The sequence below is a fragment of the Rhamphochromis longiceps genome, linkage group LG1 (genome assembly GCF_057381845.1).
Source record: "Rhamphochromis longiceps isolate RC_006_pf linkage group LG1, R_longiceps_female_GT1.1, whole genome shotgun sequence".
Classification (NCBI taxonomy): Eukaryota; Metazoa; Chordata; class Actinopteri; order Cichliformes; family Cichlidae; genus Rhamphochromis; species Rhamphochromis longiceps.
This window is the reverse complement of record NC_140557.1, coordinates 8,396,482-8,423,878: the sequence shown is the minus strand read 5'-3', so window position 1 is coordinate 8,423,878 and position 27,397 is coordinate 8,396,482. Positions and strand designations below refer to the sequence as shown.

At 39.2% G+C, this 27,397-nt stretch overlaps 1 protein-coding gene across 3 annotated transcripts in view; it reads right to left on the bottom strand.

The window, feature by feature from the left end:
* Window positions 1-27,397, bottom strand: part of cskl (c-src tyrosine kinase-like) — a 53,046-nt gene that overhangs the window by 9,590 nt on the left and 16,059 nt on the right. Inside the window, exons 2-6 of one of the 3 annotated variants that reach the window (XM_085421677.1) lie at window positions 22,016-22,117; window positions 12,802-12,885; window positions 7,918-8,031; window positions 7,058-7,170; window positions 3,491-3,710 (exon numbers count right to left, since the gene is read on the bottom strand). In XM_085421677.1, coding sequence (XP_085277803.1) covers window positions 3,491-3,710; window positions 7,058-7,170; window positions 7,918-8,031; window positions 12,802-12,816 — 462 coding nt within the window. In that variant the 5' untranslated portion in view covers window positions 12,817-12,885; window positions 22,016-22,117. Of the gene's footprint in view, window positions 1-3,490; window positions 3,711-7,057; window positions 7,171-7,917; window positions 8,032-12,801; window positions 12,886-13,322; window positions 13,379-22,015; window positions 22,118-27,397 lie in introns of all 3 variants that reach the window. The other 2 variants (XM_085421644.1, XM_085421595.1) reach the window with 2 other exon arrangements.

The window sequence follows — 27,397 nt, the reverse complement described above, 5'->3', positions numbered from 1 at the left end:
GCCGGAAAAACACACAAGAATGTAAGGAATTCTATCATGCGCAATTATAGAGAAAGAAGAGACAAGGGAATGCAGACAGGCTACAGAATAAAGATGTAAAGAGATACCGAAAGAAAGAAACATAGCAGGGTAAAGCAGGGAGACGGAGACAGTGGAGGGCGAAAGGAAGATACGGAGATGAGAGGAGGAGGAGGACAGAAAGCAATATGCCAGGTATCCACCAGGGAACACAAAGACAGAAAGAAAGGAGGAGGGAGGGAGGTGGAGAAAGGAAGTAGAGGCTGAACTGAGCCCGGAGGGTGAGTGTGTGTTGGAGAGTGTGTGTGAGAGAGAGAGATTGTGGGTGGCTGATAACAAGAATGCGCTGGGGATGTAGATGGTCTCGTTGCCAGCTGGCACATTCCTGCCTGTCCACTTCCAACGCCCCACAAGGCAAAAAAGATGAGGCCCAATTAAAAGTGTGATAGCCGCCAATCCAGCTCTTCTCTTTATCTAAGAGGATGAAAGGCCTTTATCTCGCTCCCTCTCCGTTTCTATCATCATGTCTCCCCGTCTTCCCCTTTCCACACTCCGTCCTTCCTCTGAACCAGCTTACAGAGAGCAGTCAGGGAGTGAGAGGATCAGACAGCTTTTTGAAGGATACGTACTTGAGTCAGAGTTTTGGGAGAAGTCCACAGAGATATTCAGCATGTGTGTCCTTTACAGAGTTATGTAATCAAACTGCTGCATCATTTATCACCATATAACTACCACAACTTATTTCTATTAGCTGTCGTGCCATGCAGTTTAGAAGATGGATTCCAATTGTTTACTCCTAATAAAAAAACAAAACAACTTTTTTGTTGATTCAAACAGGTTTACATTTTCCTTTTTACCAAACAAATAAAAAATAATCAATAACCAAAGACTGCAGGTGTAATGTAAGATAATCAGCTTTTAATGCAACTGACTGACTGTCACAAATGCTAGGGGAATGTGATGGGATCATTGGGTGACCTAGGGCTGCTCAATTAATCGAATTTTAATCACGATTACGATCTGGGCTTTCAACGATCATTAAAAATGACTGAGCCGATTATTAGCCCCTCCCTCGTGCTTTACTCTCACGCTGCTCCGTGTGGCAAATCCAGCGCACCTCTCTGCATTTCGAACATGCGTCACAACAATTAAGAGCAGCGGTCCCCAACCCCTGGGCCTTGGTCCGTGAGTCGTTTGGTACCGGGCCGTGAGAGTTGAGGCTCAGGTGTGAAATGTATGGTTTCAGGGTTTTTATCGGTTTTCTGCGTTATTTTGTTATCGTTTTGATCGTTAACTCGGTTTTCCTTGGTCTTTTCGGTACCGGTACTAGTTTTATTTTGTTGCATTTATCCGCGACACCTTAAAGGCCGGTCCGTGAAAATATTGTCGGGCATAAACCGGTCCGTGGCGCAAAAAAGGTTGGAGACCGCTGATTAAGAGGACCCGAGGGAAGCTCGGAAAGCTAAGCAGAAGTTATTTGGAGAGGAGAGTGACTGCTGTTGGTTGAAAAGAGAGGTAAAAAAAAAAAAGACTTCAGTGGTGTTGCACACTATTTTATATTATTTTTTAAAGTCATTATTCAATACATTCTTATTGTTAACCCTTTAAAGAGCCGTACGTTCAGTTTTGTCTATCTATTTTTAAATCCCTGTAGAACCTGAACCGCGTAAGCTAGCGCAATAATTTGTTTTGTATATGAAACCAGAGGAGTTGTACTTACATCTTATGCCATCAGCTTGTCCTCGGTCACGGTTTCCTTCCACATAAAACTTTGCAAAAATTGCATAAAAAGCGCTTGCAGGAACAAAAACATAATATTACAGAAACACGCGTTGCCACTTCCCACAGTGAAACAGACGTCAGCACGAACTGTCGCATGTCCGCCATTTCCTGTCCTAAACCGGAAGTGACGTCATTTTCGCGGAAAATGTAGTTTTTTACTTGTAGGCCTTAAAAGCCTATACTGGTGTTTTTATAAGTCATGTTTGACTTTTCTGAATAGTTTCTGTGATGCTTAGAACTCGAATTACACTGCTGGAAATAGTTTATTTTGATGCACCTGCTGTTTTCTTTGCAAATTTGCATCATAGGATTGTTTTTCGTTTTTCCTGCAGTATATAAAAATTGGTGTATCTCAAAAATAAAACTATGAAGACACTCAAAATAAATTTCCTGTTGTTGTAAACTATTTTTTGCAACTTTTTTGTATTTAAAGTTTTGAGGGATAAGCCTCTTAAATTTCTCCAAGTAGAAATATATGTAACAAAAACGATTTTCAATTTATTTTTTTTGTAGTTTATTGCACTTTTATGCAATTAATGTAGTTACTATGGACTTAATGCATACATATTATTAAATTATGGGCTATAACAGTTGTATTGATGTATAGTAACTTGAAATGCTCCCAGAAATGGCACTACAGCATGTATAAAAAAAAAAATATATATATATAAGCTCTGGCGGACTTGGTTCTATAGTAGGTCTTAAAGGGTTAAATAAATATCGTCAAATAATCGAGATCTCAATTTCAGTGAAAATAATTGTGATTATCATTTTTGCCATAATCGAGCAGCCCTAGTGTGACCTAATGGACAATGAGATACAATATTTAACTGTAGAAAATACGTGATATAAGAGGCTTTTAGCTCTGTAATAGACTAGAAACAAGTCTCTCGTACAGTGTTAACTGTGTTAAGATCTAAAACACCTTTGATAGACAGACGAAGCATATCTGAGAGGATAAACAGTTGGCCTGAAACAAACAGAAATATAAATTCTCATAGGAATTATATAACAACCTTTTAAGGGGAAAACAAAAAAAAACAAAACAAAACAAGTAGGTTTGTTTTCCTGCTGCTCTTCAGTTTTACTGAAGAAACTCTGCTTGTTTCGGCTGCTCCCTTATTCACAAGGGGTCACCACAGCAGATGTAGCACATGTTTGATTTGGCAGATTTTTTCCACCAGATGACCTTCCTAACGCAACCCTCCCACAGGAGGAGATTTAGTTCCTCTCCTGGTCTCAAACTGGGATCTTTCATGTGTCAGGCACATGTGTTAGTTGCTAAACTATGGCGCCACCCTTTCTGAAGAAAACCTAAGATGGTTTTCTTCAGAAAGGGTGTAACAGTTATTTTAAGGATCGATACTACTTAATTTGAGCTACCTAAATAAAATGTAGCCTAACTCTCTGTGACCTTCAGGATAGAGGAAGTATGCACTGGAACATTAAAACAAGGTGACATTTAAAGTTTCATTTTCTTACAAATCGCTCTCTTTGACGTTCAGTTAAATGCCTCAAGTCTTTCGGCTCTTAAAAACAAAAACCAGCTGGAAATGATGATGATGATGATTATGAGAAGGCATTCATCGTTTTTTTACTGCCAAACTGAATGCCAGTAGTACTATTAAAGGTGTTCTGTCAACAAAATTAGACTACAAATAACAGCTATATGCTCTCCATCCTTCCTCACCTCCACCAGCTGCATGAGGTTCTCAAAATACTCTTCCTCGTCGATGGTGAGTTTGCCGTTGTGGTAGATGATGCGGTAGTGCTCCACCTTGCCATCACAGCTGACACACAGGGTGTAATCTCCAGGATAGTTGGTGCTTTCCCTCACCAGGAATAAACCCGTCTCTGGAGGGTAGAGGAGCCGCTCGGCCTGCTCCCGAGTTATCTTCCCATGAAACCAGCTGGAGAGAGTGAAGAGAGGGGTGGGAATGAAGGACGTGAGGAGACAAAGAGGGAAGAGGGAGAGAGAGTATGTCAGACAAAAAGGACACACAGGATTGACTGGAAGTGTTTTATGGCCGCACACAGAGTGTTTATGTAACAATGACGTTGTTTGATCTATGTACAGAAACTCAACTTGTGCCGTTTTTTAAGAATATATCTCCAAAAAGAGAGAGAGAAGAAAACAACTAAATTTCAACCATACAGAGGTACCAAATTCCATGTATCATGGCCCACAGCATTCCTCTGAAATGAGAAGTGAAAAACAAGAGGGGGGCAGTAATGGGAAGCCGACAGCAGCACTTCCACCCTGTTCAGCTTGAATGGTGAAGGGGCGAGGCTGTCTGATCTTGGGGAGTCAGTGAAAAAGTACCTGAACCCAAACAACAGGAAACATGGTGCTAAAACGCACGCACGCATGCATGCGCACACACACATACACAAAGCCTGGGGCAGAGTCGGAAACTGACATACAGGCACTGCAATAACAGGAAAATGCAAAAGCTGCTCAGACAAGGCGGGGAGCAGGATAAAACCAAGTCACCCATACCCGACTGCGGTCAGAGAGACCAAGAGACGGATTGAACTTTCACCACCCGCTGTAGCGAAAAGGAGGGAGATCAAAAACCAACTCCACCTCCTGTTAAGTTAAAAAGCCGATCACAATTCTGTTGGTTGTGGCAACAAAGAAACGCTTGCTTCCTGATTTAGAAGCTAGCTGTTACACAACGAGCATCAACCTCGCCATATGGCTTGATAGGAGGCATCTATATGCTACTGAAGGACGGATTAGACAGCAAGATCACACACTTTGATCTACTCAACCACCATCTTTACAATCATCTGTTACAAAAACAGAATTTTTTCACACTGCTGTTGCTTTTCAATGATAATGCATCCTCCGTCGAGCTTAAATGGTAAATGTTTTTTAATCTTTGTTAGATACATTTCAGTTTCCTACAACAAAAGCTAACACCCTATTTCAGTATTCTGAATTTCCTTCCATTCATGGCTATTGATCTGTGGTATTAAGCATAAACACAGGGGGGTATCCCATGTACCCTGCTGATTTCTGCCACTATTTGTATGAAAGGTCACATTAGCCACCAAGAATTGCAAAGGACAAAGTCTCCTTATCGGCACTGGCTGGTCAATGGGTGGTAATTAACAACTATGAATGATTTAGCCCACTTTCCTGTGGCTGCCTCTTTCACGCCCTCCTCCTCTTCAATCACTCCACTTGGTCTCCTCAGACAGCAGAGGCCCTTGTGGTAAAGCTGCTTAACATGGCTCGAGTTGATTAGATCAGAATAGGGAGCTTCTCCGATGGAGAGAAGCTCTTTAACTCCCAATAATCCGAGAGCAGGCGCCAAGAGTGGATGGCCCCAGTAACACAAAGCCCAGTGGTAGACACACACTTGCTGCTTTGTCTCCAGAAATTAACCGCAGTTTTCAGAAATGACATCATATTGAAATAAAAGTGAACAACATGTTCAGCACAACTTGGAAGGAATGAGTAGGACAGCGCAGATGAATACGCCAGCTTTCTTTAGGGTGGTTTGGTTACATGGGTCAGATATCTGCCACATGAGGGCAGTAGATGGAGCAGAGTCAAGTAAAGGAGGCAAGCGCTGTATCTACAGCCGAGTATCAACCGATACGGGTGAACGTTAAAGCAGAAAACCACAGATGAACCCTTACGTAACCCAGAAGAGAGGGAGAGGTCCTCTCCGAGACATTTGCTGATGATTCATAAAAAAATCCAAAAGTCCCTGCAGGATACAGAGAAACGACTTCTGATGACTTGAGTTAAAACACTGAACTATGCAGTGATCTCAAAGGCAGCAATTAGAGCAGAAGGTCAGGATGTGAAAGCATGCTGAATATTTGGGAGTCAAAGAGCAGTGAGTTAGTTTCATAGCACCCTCTTCTTCTTTCCTCCTTTCTTTTAGAAAAGCAACTCTGAGAAGGACATTTGGTTATGGCTGAAAACAAGTTTCATTAAATTCATTCTGAGCTACAGATTAATTACAGCTGTTCCCCACGTTAGCCTTTAATAATCAGTGTTGTTGTGTGCACACAAATCCCTTGTAGCTGCACAAGGCTCATTTTAAGTTACTGCACCACCGGGCCTCCTAATATCACACACAAAACATGCCTGAGCTGAATGACACAGTAACCGAATTTAAAATGGTGTGAACAGACGGTATGAGGTGGCAAATAGAGAGGTCAACGCTTTCAGCAGCAGTTGATGAAGGGAGACAAAGAGGGTCAAAAGTCTATATAAATGTTTCCTGCCAACATTTTAAGAACATATCACTAAGAATAGTTTGAGCTACACATGCAATGCTGACAAGACTGCATTTCACTTTCTATCCGCAGCTGACACCTTTATTGTGTTAATGATTTCCTTCTAGGAGCACGAGAAGAGTTCATTGTTGCTGCACGAGGTTTGAAAGGTACAAGGAAATAAATGAGCAGCTTATGTATATAACTCCTTACTGTCAAAGAAAATTAGATACTTCCAATACTGGAAACACTGAGAAACTGAAATACAATCTGTACTTTATCTTTGACTTAATTAACTTAACTATGCCCATTACAAAAAACCACAACTTTGAGGTCCAACTTACCATTCTCTTCTTGCAATTCATGTACTTCCTACTGAAATTAAGAACTTTCTTCTGCTTTGCAAAGTTTTAAGACTTGTTTATTACCATCTCAAGAGTAAACACAAATGGTCTGGCAGCTCTCACAGCTTTCAACATCTTATAGCTCATAGCTCGGTTGCAGCAGCTCGGCTTTCCTGTCTCCTTTCATTTGAATATGCCTCTCGTTATGTTTTCCTCGTTTTGAATAGCTGCATTTTCAAAGAGCCCGAAATGTCACTCAAATCTAGTGCACAGCTGGCTGTAGCCTCTATGGGTGTCTGACACAGACAACAGAAGACAGGGAATTTTCATCTTTTGAAGTCAAGACTAATTTCTCCCTCTCACAGCAGGAGACAAAAGTGAATCGGGCTATAACAACTTGTTCATACATAAAGATGTCTGAGATACAAGACACAGACCATTAGTATTTTGATTATAACTGTATTCTGTCGCAATCCTGGAGAACTTTGGTAGTTTCCTAAAATGTTATTTCAGAATGAAACAGTTCTGCAATCCTACAAAAAAAAAAAAAAAAAAAGTATTTTATCCTCTTACATTGCATTAAAAAATGTTTGTATGGTCTTAAAAATAAATGCAAAACACCACAAACACACAGACATGACAGTTTAACTGGGATTATCCATTCTAGTACTCACGGCATAAGACTGAGTTTCCCTCCTGACTTGACGCCTTCCCTTTTCTGGACATAGTTAGCTGGGATGGTGCCCTCTCTGCCCACCTGGTTCCTTGCTCTGTACCAGTTTGGATCCTGAAACAGTCGAACACACCACAACACAGCTGAAATACCATAACTAAGGCGGGGTACCATTTTTATACCAAGTCATTTTGTGGGTAAGGAACACTTCTGTACCTTAGAGATAACACAACACAGAAAGACACAGTAGAGAATAAAAGCCAAAATCCACTTCAGCCCCATCAGATATTTGTGGGCACAAGCTGTTGCATCAACAGAAACCAGCGAGTGCCTCTAGCTAAAAGGAAACCCACCAACTGAAGCAATAAAGCTGTTTGATAGGATTAAGTTCATTGCACCTTTTTAAAAGCTGATACACTTTTTTTTTTTTTTTTAAATGTAGCTCTTTATTTGTCTTGTCATTTGTCATACAAATGAATAAACTAACTACTTTGTTAGGGACAAAACTTTTGGTTGTCTTGTCTTCTGACTTAAAGTACAAAAAACTAGGATTGTCTCATGAAATACTGCACAAATCCTGTTATAGGTACTGTTGCTGACATTTCAAGAATGAAGACAAATCCATGTCCTTTTACATCTCTGCATACATCTGTATATTGTTTTTAACATACAGAGAACATTTTACAAGTCCAATCATTGGTGAACAATCCAAAAAAAACAAAACAACCCTATTAACTGTGAAAACCCATGAAGAAACAGAAACAGCTTAAACAGTAACTTATTCACTGAATAATAATTGCTAGGATGGCAGCTCTGTGGGTTTAGTTAGAACAACCATATTCAAGGCACTTGTTTTCTTACCCTGGTGACTCCAATGATGGTCAGTACGTCTCCTTTACAGAAGGGTAAGTCCTGTTCATTGGCAGTCTGAAAGTTATACTTGGCTACACACTCTGTGCCAGTCGACCATGGTACCTAGATTATAGAAAACACAGAGGAACCAACATTATCTAGAGGTGTAACTCATAAGGAGCTAAATGAAACAAATTACAGAACACAATAAAAGAGTTTAGAGGTGGAGAGGCAATTGGGGAGGGCGAGAACAAGTCCTAATCACAGTGTTATGAGACTAGGATCCACTTATTAAAACCAAAGCCTGCCAGCATTACAGTCCTTATTCTGAATGTTTCTTTAGAGAGTTTACTCTTCTTCTTATGTTGTTTGTTTTCCCTTTTCAAATCTTTCAGGACCGTGTTAAATCTGTTCAAATCCAATAAGGCCTCAACAAATAAAATCGTAAGTAACACTTTTTGCAGTAGTTTCCTGGTGCAGTACAGGAAGTATGAACATTAACCTAGCAAGTAATTTTCTTCCCCATGTTTAGAGAAACTGGAGCTTTCATGGAAACTTGGGAGTAGGGATGGGTACCGGTGTCCGGTGCCATGATGGCACCGGTTCTGACATAAACGGTAGTAACCAGACCGAAAAGCAGCGCACATTTCGGTGCTTTATTTCGGTGCTTTTTTTTCCTGAGCTGTGATACACTTCTAGCCAATCATTTTACGTTTCCGAGAATAGTAGGCGGGCCCAGGTACGTACGTTCTTTTAGAGCAGAGCTACAGATTAAAAATGTCCAAGCCGAAGCGGTCAAAAGTCTGGCTGTACTTCACAGCAAAATATGCAAACTCAGCAGCCTGCAACAAGTGCTTTAAGCTGATACTGTGATACTGTCAAAGGAGGTAACACCTCAAATCCGATGAAACACCTGGTGATGCATAGCGTTTTTTTAAAAGCCCAGAAATGCGCCGTATTTGATATCCTGCTGCGAGACCTCACACGAGCGCATCTACTGCGGGTGGGTTGCCTGTTATGCAACATCCCCCAAAAACACGAAGAATAGAGTCCTGGCACCTAGCCCTGCCAGTGTAGCAGAAATGATGACGGATGATGATGGCAGCAGCAGCCGTTCTTCTCTGCGTGAGTAGCTAAATGTTGTTCGTGTGTAATTTACGTTGAGTAGGCTAACCACGTTATTACATTAATGCATGTAAGGTGAACTAGCAAACATCATCATAGCTACATGCAGCTGTCTTCTTGTTTGATGGCAGATACTCCCTTCACCCTGGCCAAAAAGGCTAAAATGACCAAAGAAAAAGTGGAAAACAGTTAAACATGAGAGGTTTTTGGACAAAGTTTGTGTTTTTTCCATTGTTTAAGCACTGCTTCCAGCCAAGAGTGATACCATATATGCCCCATAGCTGCAGAAAAGGCTAACATTGTTATCTTTTTACAAAAAACAGCTGAACATGAGAGGTTTTTGGACCAATTTTGTGTTCTCCATTCTTTAAGCACCGGTTTGAGCACCGGCACCGTTTCAAAAGTACCGATTTGGCACCGGTATCAGATAAAACCTAAACGATACCCATCCCTACTTGGGAGATTACTGTGCTAAACACTGAGCCACTGTTCAGTCATTAAAAGAGTTTATTAATCTAAAAATTAAACGTTAAATGTTGTGCATGAACAAAAGGTGTGGCATAGATAGTAAGCAATAATTTGTCTGGGCTGAGCTGTGCTCGATATTGCACACTTGAAAGGCAGAGATAATGCACCCCAAGGTAGTTATTTGAATCTTGACAAAAATGTTAAGACTGCAATAACATATCAGATAGAAGCAGTAACTGTATAAAGCAGCAACTTTATTTGTGTAATGGTAGTACCCTCCCCATGAATCACAGGCATAAAACCCTATATAACACCTAAGTGTCTAAAGCCAAAATGTTTTTCTGCTTTGATATCCAAATAAGCATTTTTCTGGATGATCTGCTAAAAGGAAATAAAAGGGACCTATGACACTCATTTCGAGCTCCAAATTTGAATTCTTGGAATCAAAAGTAGCTTTGGATGATCAGTCCATGTTTACATTACACTGGGCCTCACTGCAGCCTTTCATATATAAAAATTATATATGAAAAATGAAAACAGATCTTCTCTAAATACATTTCTCTTTTAGATTGCCAATTGACATCAGCTTGATAAACATGTCTACCATTAAAAAGCATTTAAATGTGTAATTTAAAGGAAATTTCACCATTTAATCGCATAAATTTAACTAGTGTTGAGATGGGAGTTGTTGACCGTTTCAAGCTACTCAAACAAGCATGGAGGACATTTAAATTCAAGAATCTCATTTCAAACTTGATATTTTTCCATTTTCAGACATTTAGAGTTCAGTTACCACTCCATGGGTTAATTTTGTTTATGCTTGTAAAACAAAAACCGGATGAGGCAGATCTCCTTCCTAGTTACCAAACAGTAGGTTTATTAAATCTGCTGACCTCAGCTTATTCCCAGCATAGCCCTGCCAAACCTGTACCTGCTTAGAGATAAAATAACCCTGAGAGAAAAAAATAAATACCTGTGTATGTGTGTACCCAAAACAATGTGCTTTCAGTGAGAATTATTGCCTGTTCACTCCACTGCAGTGACTTTGAACCTCAGCTAAAGCTCTGCCATATAGTTGCACTCACTATCAATCTTGACTTGTCTAAAAGCCACAGCTGCAAGAATCACATATAAATGACAGAAAAGAAAGGAAAACAGAGCATTCAGCTCGCACTGTTAGATCAGCAAAGCGGTATGATCACTATCATGCCTCAATAACGTGAAATGACAAAGCCAGAGAACAAAGCAGCAGGTGTGAGTGAGCGAGTAGAGCCCTTGAACAAGCTGCTTTATTTGCAGTGGAGGCTGTGAATGTGTCTATCGCAGTCAATAGAGCGTTACGAGTTTGATGGCTGCCGTGACACAGAAAAACCCCCAAAAACCATTGCATCTCCCATAGCCTTCATTTCCATGTGGTCACATCAAGAAAAGAACTTTATTAAACTGAGGCTCTGCTAGACCTAATGTGTCATTGGGGGAAATTTCCTTGCGGCTCTTAAGTAATTTAAGACATAGCCTCATGCAACACACAAAACAGCTGGGGAAGAAAACTACGGCTAAATTTAACACCAAGTTGCGTTCATATATTTTTAACAGCAGCATGTTTTCCTTGTGTTGTTTCCTAAGAGGGAAGCGCTCGAGAAGAGGATGTAGATCATCCACCTCGAATTCACCTCTTGGGCGATATACAAGTCAGTTTATTGTATTTGCTTACTCCACCTCTACAGTCTCCACCCCCATCCTTACATTGTCAATCTTTACAGAGGACTTTACATTTATACTTCTGCAAAGCTTTGAATTTTGATGCTTAAATATCTAGAATAATGAAACTATTATTAGCTACAACTTGGACTGATTGAGAAAACATTAAAAAAAGCTAATAAGTGCAAAAAAGCATAATCAGCTAGATTTCATTCATCTGATGCAATTATATTTCACAAGATGGTTACATATTTAAAGCGTTAAGCAAAATGCAATTCTTAATCTTCCTAAATAAAATTCTACTATTTAAATATTGACAAGAAAAAGAGAAGTTAAAAGTAGTTGTCAGTATAACTCAGATACGTGCAATTTGAACTTCCAGCTTTGTGCTAATAGGAAGCTTCAGTTTACGATTAGACAGAATATAGAAGAAGGATCAAACAAAAGTTAAAGTCTTGAAGTTTTAAAAAGTGCTGTGATCACAGCATCAAGAAACCTCTGGCAGATCAAGGAGGAGTATGCTACAGTGTTGTCTTAATCTAGAGAGAGAGATGCTTGTCATCCACATTAAACAACATTAACAAAACCAGACAACTGTTGCTTGGACATATTAACCTCCAGAGGGCAAACGTAATGCAGCAACTGAAGACGTGAGGAAACTTTTCTATCTTTACAGAAAGGCATTATTAATTTAATGATTTGTAAACAAAACCACGGGAACTTATTTGGAAGAGTTGCACATGTATTTATATCTAAAGTAAGAATAGTGCTGTTGGAAGATCAGATGTCTGTATTGGTGGTATTTCACAATGTTATGCTAGCAGCTTTTCTTTGTGTGGTTACATTAGTTTTTGACTGAATTGTAACCTGTGGGCCAGCTGCTTGATGTGACAGAAAAGCTCAGATGATTATGATGTGTCATCGTTATGTTCACTTTAAGACTTGTTGGGAAGCCTTTACTGCACTCAGTTACATAATGTGCTCTTGTCAGCGTGATTAATATTATTTCACTTCATCTATCTTGTCAGCTCCACTCCACATGTGATGCACGTGTGAGTGAGCGCAGGTGCACTCAGTGAGAGCAGGGTAAAAAGAAACTATGGCAATCATAAATGACAGTAGTACGCAGTGAAGACTCGCTGCACTGAACTGAGAGTAGAGCAAATAAATGGGGTCAACCATTGTTTCTCATTTTTATTCACCTAAAATTTACTAAAGAAAAATACCAATTCATTGAATTGGATAAAGTTAGGAAAGCAGTTTTAACTGAAACCTGATATGCCCGATACATAAAATAAAAAAAGGTCTCTTCCTCAGGAGTGTACAGTGTATTAATGTAAAACTGGTATTGGGGTGATACCAGCAGATACCCAAAACAAATGTATTAGATTCATAACTGGGAAAAGAGTTAGATCTAAAGCTTTTATAGACTTTGTAACCATCCAGAACAACTAAAACATGCTAATGAGAGAATCTTGAGTTTTCATTTCAAACAGATTCTTTGAAATATAGAGAGGAAGAGGATTTTTAATTCTATTACACGTGGACACAAAAAGTGTGCAAGCAAAGGTGGAAAAAAGCAATATGTTCTTCACTTACATGGATCCCAGACATGATGAAGGGAATTTGGCAGCAGGTGTCCTCAGGCAGGTAGCGGTCACTGTTCAGCTAGTACCATGAGAGCTGTAAGACATAAAGATAAAGGCATTAGAAAGACAACAAATGTATTATATAAAAACTGCTGAATGATCACAGTGTATGTCATAACAATAAGAACACAAACAGCCACAAAAGCAAGTCACAAGCATATCTCACTGGCTGGTTAATCAGCCCAAATGAAACAGTTCCAACAACTCTAGCACTGATCTGATCACTCTACAGCTAGCATGGCTGACAGATTAGTGGATGGTGTCTGCTACAAAGTGTTAGTAGAGATTAGGGCGAATGTGATTTAAATTTAAAAAAAAAAAAAAAAGGATTAAAATAACGTAAAACGCCAATCTATCCATTCTCTTATAGAGAACAGGACACACTGGACAGGTCATCAATCCATCGCAGGGTTAATATGAACAGACAACCACTCATGCTCACGTCTGACCAACTTAGAAATGCCAATTTACCTAACCCATGGATGCCTTTGGACTGTTGGAGGAAGTCAGAGTATCTGGGGAGAACTCTTGTAAACATGGAGAGGACATGCAAAGTCAACACACAAAGGCTTCGGTTAATTCAAACCCAGAACCCACTGCCGCTTTAAGACAATAACCAAATGCAATCATTGCACAGTAGCAATCATAAGTTTACTTACTGTCTAAAAAAAAGAAAGCATTTTATTAAAGTGCTTAACTGCCACTAGAGCAGGGCGATATGACCAAAAATATTTATCACGATATACATTTGAAAATTTGCGATAACGATATAACTGACAATATAATTGACACTAGACAAAATACTTTACAACTCCTCAACTTTATTAGTGCAAAAAAAAAAACAAAAAACGATCAAAGTATTTTCACTTAAACGAGCAGGTGTTTTTTATGTGCATTAAAGTTAAATAAAAATTTAACAGTGCAAATGCAAATTCCTTGCTGACAGTTTAACCAAAAGGCATTTCCAGTTGAAATTGGCCGACATATCCTCAGCATAACCATGTATAATATCCACAGAACTTAAAAAGAGGTTATACACGCACAACACGGTAATATTATGTTGAAGCACAGTATGTATCACTCTGCGAGGCTCCTGCCTAATATAGCCGTAATGCTCCGACAATCCATCAAGCTGTGCGGGTTCGTAGTTTAGCAAAGTCGTACTAAAAGATTTGACAGATTTTCGAGTGCCGTGTACCACATAAAATCGTTTCGAGGTCAGTAAACACAACCAGAATTCATACATAAGGCACACGGGATTATAAAGGGCACTGTCGATTTTCAGAAAAATCAAAGGATTGATTTTAAGTGTGCCGTATTTTCCAAAAAACACTGTAATAACGACGGCCCGCTAGCATGCTCTACCAAAAATAGTGCTGGCCAAACCAGTTCCACACCACTGAAGTTGCAGCATTTTTAAAAACCAATTCTGATTCATCCGTTTCATTCAACGATCCGCTTTCGCCCTTCTCATTCTCCGCCATGCTTTTTCCACCATGTGCATATGAAAACAAAGGCACTGTGCATGTGCGTTTTACCCATATCCTATCGCGATATTTCATTTTCTTATCGTTGCCGAACATTATACCGGTATTACCGTGAAAGGTATGATATGGCCCAGCCCTAACTGCCACATTGCATTTTAAAAGATTACTTTTTTTAATTTTCTACTGCACAAAGTCTTACACAACACAGCGTTGTTATAATGAAGCAGAAGTAACACTAGGTGCAGGTCTCTCACGGTAGGCTCCATTCAAGCATCTTACTTCCGTCCAGTCCAGAAAACAGCAAGTTGAAACAGGGAGGGTGGAGCGTAAGTAGGAGGAAGTTGCTGACGAACAGTTTCCAGTGGTTCTTATGGAGGCAGGAAAGGGCTGTATTTGGATACCAATGTGAACATGTCTACACTGCTGATCTTTAGACTAATTTTAAATGGTCTAAACCTAACTTTAAAATAAAATCAATTTAAAAGAGGTCAGTACTGGGGGAAAAACAACAACAACAACAAAAAACCCTTCAAATTGGACTGTGACTTGTTCTATGTATTGTAGATGGACTTGATGAAAAACAACCTACAGCTTTCACTTGGATTATATTTCACTGAGCATAAGCAGGCGATTCCCCCAACTTATGAAATAACAGAGCTCTGTGTAATTTTAGATCCATGAATATGATGCATCTCCTTCAAAGAGCCTGGCATTCTCCCTAAGAGCATCTATAGCAAAGCTTCACAGCCCTACCATATCCTGTGTTGAAACAGGAAACAGCCTAATTGCAGACCACTGCAGAGCAGTATGCAAACTGACAGAGCCAAATATATCCAAGGCCAGGCTGCTCCTGTGAACCCAGAGGGTACTTCTTTTCCCTTTACCATTCTTTACATCTAAAGCAACCCTGCTGGAACAGAGCAGCCACACTTGCTAGTCAATGGAAAGGAGACAAGTGAGTGCTATTCTTATCTTGCTCCAGCGCTGAGGAATAGCTGCAAGCTATTCAAGAGCTTCAACATTTCACTGATCACATCACTCTCCATAAGTTCATCAAGTGGTCCTCAATAAGGGCCTCTGTCTTTGTCAATTCAATTTTCTACTGAAAACATTTGAGCAATAACACCAACACTTTGTCCCACAGAGCAGACTATATATTTCTAACACACATACCTGCATCAACATACATGTTTGATACTGGGAAAGGCAGTCCAGAGAGTGCAATTATACTGTACAGTATTCTTGCTGAGTATCTGTGTAAAAGCCCAAGACTGTGCTCAGTCTGACAATGGCATCCGATTTAAAAACAAGACAAAAACAAAAACATAGGTAAGTGTGCTTGAGTAAGCAGCTACAATTTCTGGCACAGTGTGACGATTTATCAGATGTCAAGACACGGAACATCTTCGATTCCTCTGAAACAGGATTTTTGATTAACATAGTACTACTTTGTGCAAGAAATTCTACCTGGTGCGTGCCCTTGTATCGAGTGGACTGGATAAAAAGCCAATGTGTTCATGTGCTGTGGAACCAGAGAAAGCCAATCCAAAACCAAAAACCAAACACACTTGAAATTTGTGTTAAATTAATTTAGCAAGACAGTATACACAATACATTTATAAATTTAAAGTTTAAGTGAGTTAAACAATTCCCGGTGAATATTACTTTTTTTTTTTTCCTTGCTTTTATTTTTGCTTAAAATGTTTATCCATAACAGACTAGCCTAGGAATGTGAACCTTCAGTTTTCCTTTAGCCTGATGTAAATATGAACCATGATCCTGGCCAGATGAGCAATAAGCACAAACAACAAAATCTTGTAAAGAGAAATGGTTCAAGTGTATGGCTGTTCAAATATCACATCAAAGAGTACATTTTTAATTCAGGCTCACAACCCCCCCAAGTACCACATGTACCACACATGAATGCAAATCACTTCTTTCTCCATGCCCCTCCTCCTAATTGTCTTCCGTTGTGTGACAGGAGCTGAGTGTTATGGCAACACACCAAGTGATGTAACAGTAGGCTTTGATGCAGCGCTGCTTTTCTCTCTGCTGTGCCAGATGCCAGTAATAATGTTATGGTTTTATTTTATGTGTCGTTTGTATTCTAACCTGCATTGTGTGTGCCATCCTGTTCTTTTTAAACCTTTGTGATTCATATCAGCTCCTGCAACCTACTGCACTTTGGTGGATGTAGATTAAAGAAATTAAGTGCTCGCCTCCCATCTACAATATGCCTGTATGATCTTGTTTCACCACATTAATATTTCAGTGCATCGAAGCTCTTAGACAACTTTCTGCATTTTCCATGACCTCAGAGAATACAGCGATGTTAACTCTTGTTTCTGTACTATACACCCCCAACCTGATTCCTGAAGAGCTGTTGCTCAGCGCACCACAGAACACAGATACAAAGAACTATCAACAACTATGACAGGACTGGGTTTTTATTATATGGTGTCTATACTTCACAAATCAGCTCTGAAAAAAAGACAACTGAGATAGCGGTAACAAAAGATGATTCATACACCCCCACGTCAGCGGACAGGACAGTTACTGCAAAATAATCTATTGCTTCATTTTATTAAAAAGAAAAAAGAGAGAGAAAAAGACCAAAAATGTCAAAACAGAATTAACAAATGTTTCCTTTGAAACAAATGTAACACTGACGTAGGGTCTCTAATTGTGTTATTGGTTCATTTTAACACATTTTTGGTTCATTTGCTTTAAGAAGTTGTAATTTGTTCCAATATAGAAATTTTCCTATTGCATAATTTCATAAGAAGTGAAATGCAAGAGACTGATTCTGACATAAAATAATGTTGGAGTTAAAGTGCATTTTCGAATTCACAGTTCTTAGAATACTGGGAAATTTGTGTCATCTAGATATAAAAGATTAAAATCACTATTTAGTGATTGCAGAGAGCAAAACCTCAGGGTACTTGAACTGATTTAACCACTGACACAAGTTTTCTTTTCTTTTTTTTCTTTTTTTACCCATTTACTGAAAGATATTTCAATTAGAGTTATTTAATGGACATGGACATAATGTGTAGACTCTCAGCTTTCAATTGAGGGTATCCACATTCAAACCCGATGAAGGCTTTAGGAGTTTGAGCTCCTTAACATGTGCCACCATTTTTTTTTTTAAAGAACCAAAAGTATTTGGACAATTGACTCAAAGGCTATTTCATGGGCAGGTGTGGGTAATTCCTACGTTATGTCATTAATTATCAGTTAAGTTGTATCAGTTGTGATCCAAAGCATACCACATCTGTAAGGCACAGCAGAGGTAATGTGATGGCTTGGGCGTGCATGGCCAGTGGCACTGAAGACACTAGTGTTTAATGATGATATTCTGACATGTTCAGAGACATATTGTCTTATCAAATCAGCTACGTGCGGTCACACTGATTGGGCGGAGTTTTATAATAAAGATGGGCAATGACCCAAAACAACAGCCAAAGCAACCTGGGAGTTTATTAAAGCAAAGAAGTGGAATATTTTTGAATGGCGAAATAGGTCACCCGATTTTAACCCAACCAAGCATGATTTCACTGGTTTAAGAATAAACATCAGAAAGAAAGACCACAAACAAACTGCTGCAGTAAAGACCTGACAGAGCATTAAAAAGGAGGAAACCCAGCATCTGGTGATGTCCATTAGTTCAAGACATCAGGCTGTCATTGCCAGCAAAGAGTTTTCAACCAAGTATTTAAAAAATTAACATTTTATTTTCAGTTATTTTATTTGTCCAATTGTTCTAATTATAGCCCCCTGATGGGATTGTGTTCAAAAATGATTTTGTTTCTCATATTTTTATGCAATCTTTTTGTTCAGCTCACTGAACTAAAGCTAAACGTCTGCACTTCAACTGCATCTGAGTGGTTTTATTTAAAATTTATTTTGATAATGTACAGAATCAAAAATGTTCCTGTCCAAATGTATATAAACTGTATAGCTATGATCTTTGGCTAAAGAGTGGATATAAAAAACTGGGCACAAATGAGATTCCTCTGAGAGGTGTCTTGGCTTGGTTTTAGAAATATAGTGAGCAGTTCACTCATTCAGAAGGGGCTCTGAGTAGAACTGCTATTAGACAACATCTAAAGTAGCCAACTGACAATGTTGAAGCATCTGACAACAATGTCTCCTGAAGACCTCCTAGGTGGGGTGTTTTGGGCATTTCCTACTGGACATCCCATAGCAGACCCAGGATACATTGGAGTGATTGTGTGTATTGCCTATCCTGTACTGGGAATTCAATAGAGTCTCTTGGATGAGCTGGCCAGGCAAAAGTATGTATGCAAGCACAATTAGATGGCATTTAGTTAAGATACAGAGTCTGTGTTACTGTTCATTATTTAATAAACAAAAATATATTTTATGCTTGAACAATTGATATCCAACTTGAAAAACAAATATAGTCCTGGTCATTTTCTTTTTGGGGAAGACCAAAACCTCTTTGGGCAGTGCCAACATGGAAGCTACAAGAGCATATTTTTGCTTTGGTCGCAAGCTAAAATCTTGTCCATTAAGCTTTAGGGGTGGGGGAAAAAAAATCGATACTGTGTAGTATCGTGATATTTTGTTTGCTAATAATGTATCGATACAAGGACAGCAGAAATCGATATTTTGTTACAAAAAAAGTTTTTGTGGACTGGAACTCTGACTTCAGAGCATGTTGATCAGCTCCTTTTTCTGAGCAAGAATCCTGACATTCCTTCACTGTCCAAATGTGTTTAACTTGTTTTTTGGCAGCAATAAACATGACAGTTTACTTATTTTAATTTAAAACATGTTTTATTTTAATTAAGTTTAAAACTTTTTTATTTAATGTAAAATTATATTTTGTTTTAATTTACTTTCAAATTCTTCAGTTGCTGAATGGGCTGCATAGTTTTCATAAATTGCATAGTTCAGAATAGCTATAATTGTACCAGATGGTTGCATTCAGTTAAGTTGGACTAGACTGTAATACAAACCGTTCAGTTTGTCAACAATAAAACTGAAATGAGAGAAAGACTGAGTGTGAGACTTTGTTATTAGATAAAATGAATATTGATAAAGTTTACCTTTATGTACAGAATCTGAATATCGCAAAATATTTTAAAAAATTGCAATAATATCGTATTGTGCGTTAAGTATTGTGATAATATCGTATCGTGGGATGTATGGTGATTCCCACCTCTATTAAGCTTATGGTTCTAGTCCAGCTCTTATTATTTGACTCAGTCCAAGAAATGCAGCACTGGTTTACTAGACACCTATCATTTGCCTGCAACTATGAGAATGTTCAACTGATTGCTGCCATGTCAGTTTTCCTGGATAAATAAGAGCTTAAACAGAAATCACCAGAGAAGGCTGGTGTTTAACTGAGATTGCTGTTGTTGATTTCTAAAATTACTGTGACAAAGCCTTGGGTTATGCAAGCTCAAGTCCACAGCAGGCCCAAGGCCATCCACAGATTACAATCTAACAGTAATGCTTCTACAGGAACTTATTAAAGTCTTTTTTTTCCCTTCTTTTTTTTTTTGACTTGGGGGTGGCAACTTAGCTTGATCTAGATTTCTGTCTGTTAAACAGCCAATAACTATCCTGAGGGAAATTTTATTTACTTAGACAGCATTATGCCACAGCTCCCATCACACTCAACAAAGAAGAGCATTATACATAAAACTTGGAATTCTTTGGGAATGTTGTTTACAAGACTGGTTAGTCAGGTAATGCTATTCAATCTGGTGCCAAGAAAGCTCCATTCACAACACAAAGTGTTTTCAGTGCATTGCATGTTTTAAATTCCAGCTGTGTGTTGGTTCTTGGGAACTGCTAGTTTTCGACGCTGCGCAAACTCTGCGCAAACTCTGCGTCTTTTGGCAGGACTCCAAACAAAATCTATATTTTGCAAAAACAGCTTTTTACTTAGTAGTCTTACTAAAAGGGGGCAATTAATCAAATAAATTATTCATCATTTATGACTTCTTGAAAGACCCCATCTTACTCACATGAATATATGTTGGGTAAATTAACTGCAGACACTGTCAGTTTGTTTCGAACTTCAAAAAATTAAAAGCTTATAGAACTACCAAAAAACTAGTTGCTGTCAGTGAGTGTGTGCTTTTGATCTATGTTTATGTTCACCCACACACTGATGCAGCTGGCATGCTTGGACCTACCAAGCATCTAGTGACATTAACTAATAAAACTCATCTATGGGGGCAATTAAGAACAGAACAGAAATGAGGTGCAGACAAGGAAGAGCTGGTGCACACAAAAAAAAAATGTTGTGGGTCTTTTGGTTTCCGTAAAAAAGACTGAACAAATCTACGTGTAAACTGCAACGTGTAACTGCAGCAGCTAATACTGTGTGAATTTGAATTATTCACTGAAGCAGTAGTAGTAAATAAACACTGCAAATGTGAACATACATTAGGCATTGTTCATTCTTGTCAAAGTCAGGACACGGTGGCATTTGCCCACCTGGAGCATTTGGACATGTCCCAGTGCCATGAGTGCCGTTTTGGCCTGCTGTAACCAGCCAACTTGTAATAACATTAATAACTAGTAAGCTACTGCTAAACCAACAAACAGGGTTGAACTACAAAATTAGCAGTCTGGTGGTTTGTGGCGTGGAACAGAGTTGTGGCCTGCTCATGCGTCAGACTATTTTGGGTTCTCTGACTGTTTTGAAGAAAAGCCACAGCGTTATAAGCCAACTTGGGTTGCAGGTTCAAAATTATTTCTAGTTGTGCACAGATGTGTATGATCAACAAATTAAGAAGACAAAGGCAGGCCATTACACACTACCCCAAAACCCTGTTACGCTTCCATTTACAACCAAAAACATATAATGCTGAACTAAATTAGACTACATGTTTTACTGTAAAATTAAAAGTGAGTTGATGATAAATTACTGACAGATGAAAGAAAGACAGACAGACAGACAGACAGACAGACAGACAGACAGACAGACAGACAGAAAGAAAACAACCAAACTATTAAATTCTGCATTTAACTGACAGCAGATAAAGTGTTATGGAAACAAGAAGAGAAGGAAGAAGCAGAGAGCAGAGCACAGACAGCCATGATGCAGCACCCAAGGAACAAAAAGGGCTAAGGCCCTGGACTTAACAGCCCAACAGAGCAGTTTGGTGGTGCCTGGGCTTGAACCAAATTGTAGTGTTTTTAATAATATATGCTGCTGAACAAATGAGTTTATATATGTATAAACACTATTTACTAACCTCATTTTGTGTAGAGTAAATAAACAGACTGTATATTTTTAAACAATGACGTATCAACAGTAATGTCTTATCTCTAGCACATGGAGTTATTACAATTATGGCAGTAAGTGTAGTGCAGCTGTGACTATCGAACCTCAACTCAGACACAATACAAAGTTTGTATTGTATTTGTATTGTGTAAAAAAAAAAAAAAAAAGGCAGGGAAATATGGAAATGTGACCTACTGGGTATGCAAATATACAGTATAAGCTTAAACTAAAAAAATACAGCTTTTGTAGAGTGAACAGTTAATCCATCACTTCCTGACCGCCTGGCTGTTCAAACTGTGAGCTTTGCACTCGAATTGAGTTTCAAAAATACAACCCCACAGAAAATGTTAAAAGCCAATTTTTAGAAAGAAAAACAAGAATAAAAAGAAGGGGCAGTAACTAACCAAACAATGTCGTTATTAGATCACAGCATACAGCAAGTCCAATGGGATGACAGTTAAACAGAAATATTTGGCAACAGAGTCATCCCATCAGAGGACAAGTGTCTGAAAAAAAAAACAAGTACAGGGTTTTTTTAATAAGCTTTTGATTTTCAAAATCAACAGCACACTGGTGCAAAGCTGTACTGAAAGAAACAGGGTGAGGGATTAAAATGGACATAAGAAGAAATAGCAGCAGGCAGGCTTTGTGGTGTGCATTTGTCTTCGTATGTGCCAAGAGACTCCCCACAAGGAAGCAGGAAGTAGGCACCAATTAGTGGAAATGCAGAGAGATGATGTGCCTAGAGATGCAAGCAGCTTCCCCAGACATTTAATAGGCTTCAGTGTCCACATGCCCTTCATCTGGATGAGCTGTCGTCCAGCACAGCAAGCAGCCACTACCGAGGCTCCACATGCTTCACTGATCACATGACTTTGACTGTTCAGAGCAAGGGCGAGGCAAAAAAAAAAAAAAATCACCATACAACATAATTTCTCCACAATTCTAAAACCAAACCAGTGTTCAAAAAGACCGAAAAGCTTAACTGAGGGTGAATTCAGCTGATTTTCAGGTGGACTAAAAGTAGTGGCTAGTGGGTCATTCAACATGTTAGCTCTCAAAGACAAGCATATGGCATTTTTCACAGAGAAAAACATTTGAAAATATACCATATCAATATACACTGATGATAAAGTACTTTGATCTGATCGACTTATAGGCTGAAGCAGCCAAACAGGCAAAGCTATATGTGGAACGAAACCGTGACCGAGGACAAGCTGATGGCATCAGATGTAAGTACAACTCCTCCGGTTTCATATGCAAAACAAATTATTGCGCTAGCTTACACGGTTCAGGTTCTACAGGGATTTAAAAATAGTTACGCAAAACGGAGCGTGCTGCTCTGACCGGCTTTAAAGGGTTAACAATGACTTTAAAAAAAATAATATAAAATAGTGTGCAACACCACTGAAGTTTTTTTTTTTTTTAAACTCTCTTTTCAACCAACGGCAGTCACTCTCCAAATAACTTCTGCTTAGCTTTCCGAGCTTCCCTCGGGTCCTCTTAATCAGCGGTCTCCAACCTTTTTTGCGCCACGGACGGTTTATGGCCGACAATATTTTCACGGACCGGCCTTTAAGGTGTCGCGGATAAATGAGGGAGGGGCTAATAATCGGCTCAGTCATTTTTAATGATCGTTGAAAGCCCAGATCGTAATCGTGATTAAAATTCGATTAATTGAGCAGCCCTACCTATTAGGGACAGTTAATTTGGATAATTCTTCACAGGAAGTGTCATGTCACTCATCACCATTATATGAAACTACATGTTAAACTGGTTAAAATCTAAAATTAAAAAGAGACAGGCGATCTCTCCAAGGTGTAACCTGCTCCTAGTTGACACATGCCAACACCAGAAAGCAGCAGCAGCGGTCCACAAGGCAAAACGCAGGAAAAGTTGAAGGCATGAATTCACTGAAATATACAACATATGTTTAAGTTTGCATAAAACCCAAAGGAGGAAATGACTTTCTTGTAAACGTTTTTTCATCCAAACAAACACACACACACACACACACACACACACACACACACACACACACACACACACACACACACACACACACACACACACCTCAGGTGTATGTTTTAACAGTTGCGTAGCTTGTTGCAAAGTGTAAACACAGCTTAGAATTGCTTCGTCTTCCTTCTAAAAGCTCTACAGAGCTATTAAAGCTTTTAAGTTAATGAGGAAAAGAGCTACAGAAAATAAACTGATTCCATGATATAAGCTTTAAAAACATCTGCCTGATTTGTTCCTTTACACTACATGTATTAATCCTAATTCACACCATCTAGATTGTTTAAATCAAAATTAAATGCAATGGAAGAAGACTAAAGTAATTTTTTTATTGCTGAGATGCTGGTGGATGGTAAGAATCTTGGTTATGCTTTGGTAAGAAACTTATTTGAGGTTGTGGCGTAATCACACCTTAATATTGCATAAAACAGCGCTGGTCACATTTTCTGGACACCTGTTCTGCCATCTGATTGCACCATCCAGTCTGCACACCAGTCAAAACGAGAGGGGGAGAAAAAAAAAAAAAAATCAAACAAACAACAAAACCAAAATCGGACAGAGTGGGCAGCGTCAACTGAAGTTGTCGATCACTTGACTTAAACACCCTCAGCACTATGGCTAACCTTTCAGTGCAGCTGGCTAACAATGAAGAAGTCCCTGGAACTACACATGCTCCAAAAACTACCTTTATTTTTTAAATCTTCACAGAGAGTAATAAATCTGTGACAGCTTTTGAAGCAGGGCTCCGTGGTGTATACATTTGGATCGATACATGTAGGGTTTTATCTCCACTTATTCCTTTTTTGGTCTTGAAAGACAGTTCTCGGATTATACCAGGTTGAAGTCAGAAGAGAAAGCCATGTTCTCTCCAAGTGTTTGCAGAGAACCCTGAAATCTCAAGAAGAACAGAGCGGCAGGAGAGAGGGAAGGAAGTTCAGAGAAACTGTGGCTTACTCAGTCATTATGACTGTGTGGCTCCCTCTGCCATCTGCCACATGAAACATTTCTAGCCATCGCCACCACCTTTTCTTTTTTTTAGCCGAGGTGCTGCTGTAACTGTCCCACAGAAATTCTTGTTCCTATTTTGACTTTCTGATTTAGCAGCAACAGAGACAGACGGACGGTTGCAGTGATGTAGGCTGAGGCGATTTTGTGGTCTCAGAAACATTTATCCAGTTTAAAAATAGTGCCCAATACATGGATAATCATAAAATGAACTTAGCAGCTGCAGCTTAAATTATTTTAAGATTTCAAATTAAATTTTAAACATAAGCAAGTTGTGATTTTACCAGAAAACCTGCATAAACCTAAAAGAAATTATTACAGTAAATACTAGTCAAAGTCTGAACTGAGGAAGAAAAGACAAAACAAAACAAAAAAACCCTCCATCCTTTCTTTGCAGAAGATTAAAGGAGTCATGCGTGTATCTAATCCGTCGACCCCTATTTTTATCTGGCTCAATAAAAAATAGAGCAGCGTGACACAGAACCCTCTCACTCTACAGTCAGACAGGCCAACTGACTGACAGACAGGTGGGAAGACAGGAGGCAGCCGTCCAGTCTGCTTCTCTGACGTAACAAGTGACAGGGTTGAGCTTGCCGCTGATGACAAATTACAAAAGCAGAGAGACAGGAAGTGAAAGAAAGAAAGGAAGAGGGAGAGAGAATACCCCCTTCCTCCTACTCCTCTCCACCTCCCCCTTTGAGTTCTGGGAGGCTGCTGGACTGGAGAAAGCAGAGGGGAGGAAGGGTAGTGGTGACGGCTTATTGTTTGAGCTCTGTGTGCTGCGGTTCCAGTCTCAGCACACACTCATACTAGCCCAGCTATTTATATCCTCTCAATATCCATGCAGGCGGAGGCAGGCTACAGTCATTTTCATCATTTCCTACATTCTGGAGACAAAGAAGAGACTACTTGCTGGGAGTGAGCCTGCTTGGACTCCTTTTAGAGGATCGCCCCATTATTAATTGCGTTGCATTTTTGGTTTTCATAAGAACATACATTAGCTAAAAAAAAAAAAAAAAAAAATTCCATATTCATACAATTAGCTGAACGATGATTGTTCAGTTAGTAGCACCAAATATATTAAAAAGGGACAATCAACTCTATTAGGACTGCATTTAATGAAGTCAGGGGAGTTGCTAGATAAAGTCTGGTCTAATCTCAGACTATGCAATGCATGCTCTACGAGTTGCCAAGGCACCAAAATGGCTTGCTCACCTGACTAAGGAGAGACAGAAGAAATGTAACAGATGCTTGAAATGTTGACTGTAGTTTCTGTAAGTATTTATCATCACCAGCATTTACCTTCAAGTTACTCTAGTCCTATTTTGAATGATGGGGCACGGAGCTCTTTGTAAAGGTTTATTCTGAGCAATTGTGATGGCAAGAGTCAACAAAGTGAAAGCAATACAGGTTCAAAAGTACAGTGCAAGTAGGTGTGTGTGGGGCTGGCTGTACAGACTTAATTACATCCATTAATGAGATGGTAGGTGTGACAGACCAAGGAGAGCTCAGTGGTGATGTTATGCAAGTGTTCATGTTAAATGCAGAGGTGAACAGAAGGAAAAGATGACTTGGGTTCTTGGAAGCTCCTCAAGTAGAGATGAGAGGTCTGAGACAGAAACGGACGGGGAATTGCAGTCCATGTGAAAAAAAGTTCACTGGAGAAGCAGTTTAACAAGGGGGCTACATCAGCGAGCCAGGTGGGAACGGAGACATAAAGCCCCGTGTTCAGTGGGTAGTAGTGACAGAAGTCAAACTAATAACCAATGGATTGTCCATTAATCAAATTATCATTGATGGGTTTGTTCTTTGAAAATCGAATGCTTAAATTAGTCCCAGCCATTAAAATGGCCAGGCTGCCTGCACAACTAAAGTCTGTAGCCATTTTGCACATGCACTTCAAAACTTTGAACTTTTCTAGATATTCTTTCTTTCGTTAAGTTGTAACGACACAGAAAAAATAAATAAATACTGAATGCTTTATTGTTACTCCGGCTTGCAGGCTACCACATTTATTACTTCAAACAAAATAAAGGGAAAATTCCTACCATCACTTATGACAGACTACCTAATTCAAAGTGTAGCTCTATTACCACAAGGTGCCAACAGCAGCATTACACTGCAACAGATGTTACACAGCAGTATTTACAGTACCACAGCAGAAGTCTAATGTAAACACAAACGTACCCTAGGGAGTGTTTTCACTGGAAATTTTAAATAAAAGCTGCTTAGCAGGTTAACAGTAAAGTAACGTAACCTTCTAACTCTTCAGCAGCCTGCACAATATGACAGAAGGAACAGTCTTCTTGCATATTTTCAAAGCATTGTGCTTGTTCAACATTGCTGAACTAGCTTCCTTTTTACTAAATCGTAATGCGTGCTACAGAACATACACTCATGGTGCCCTCATGTCAACGACACACTTTTAGGCCACATAAAAATTTACACCCGTATTTATTGCAGATCATGTTAAATGTGTCTCCACATTGTAGTGGTTTACACATTTGCCAGAAAAGTGAAAGATCCCGAGTTTGATTTTGAAAGGAGACACAAATCCCTTTTGGGATTGCATCAAGGAAAGCATCCAGAGTAAAAATCTGCCAGATTAAATATGTGCGGCTACCTGCTGTTGCAGCCCATTATAAATAAGGGAGCACCCAAAAGTAGCTGCTTCTTCTCCTAGCAATTGTCAGTATTGAGATAATTCTGATCTCAATACTGACAAAACCTTTTCTGGAAATGAGCAGCCCTGTGAAAACATC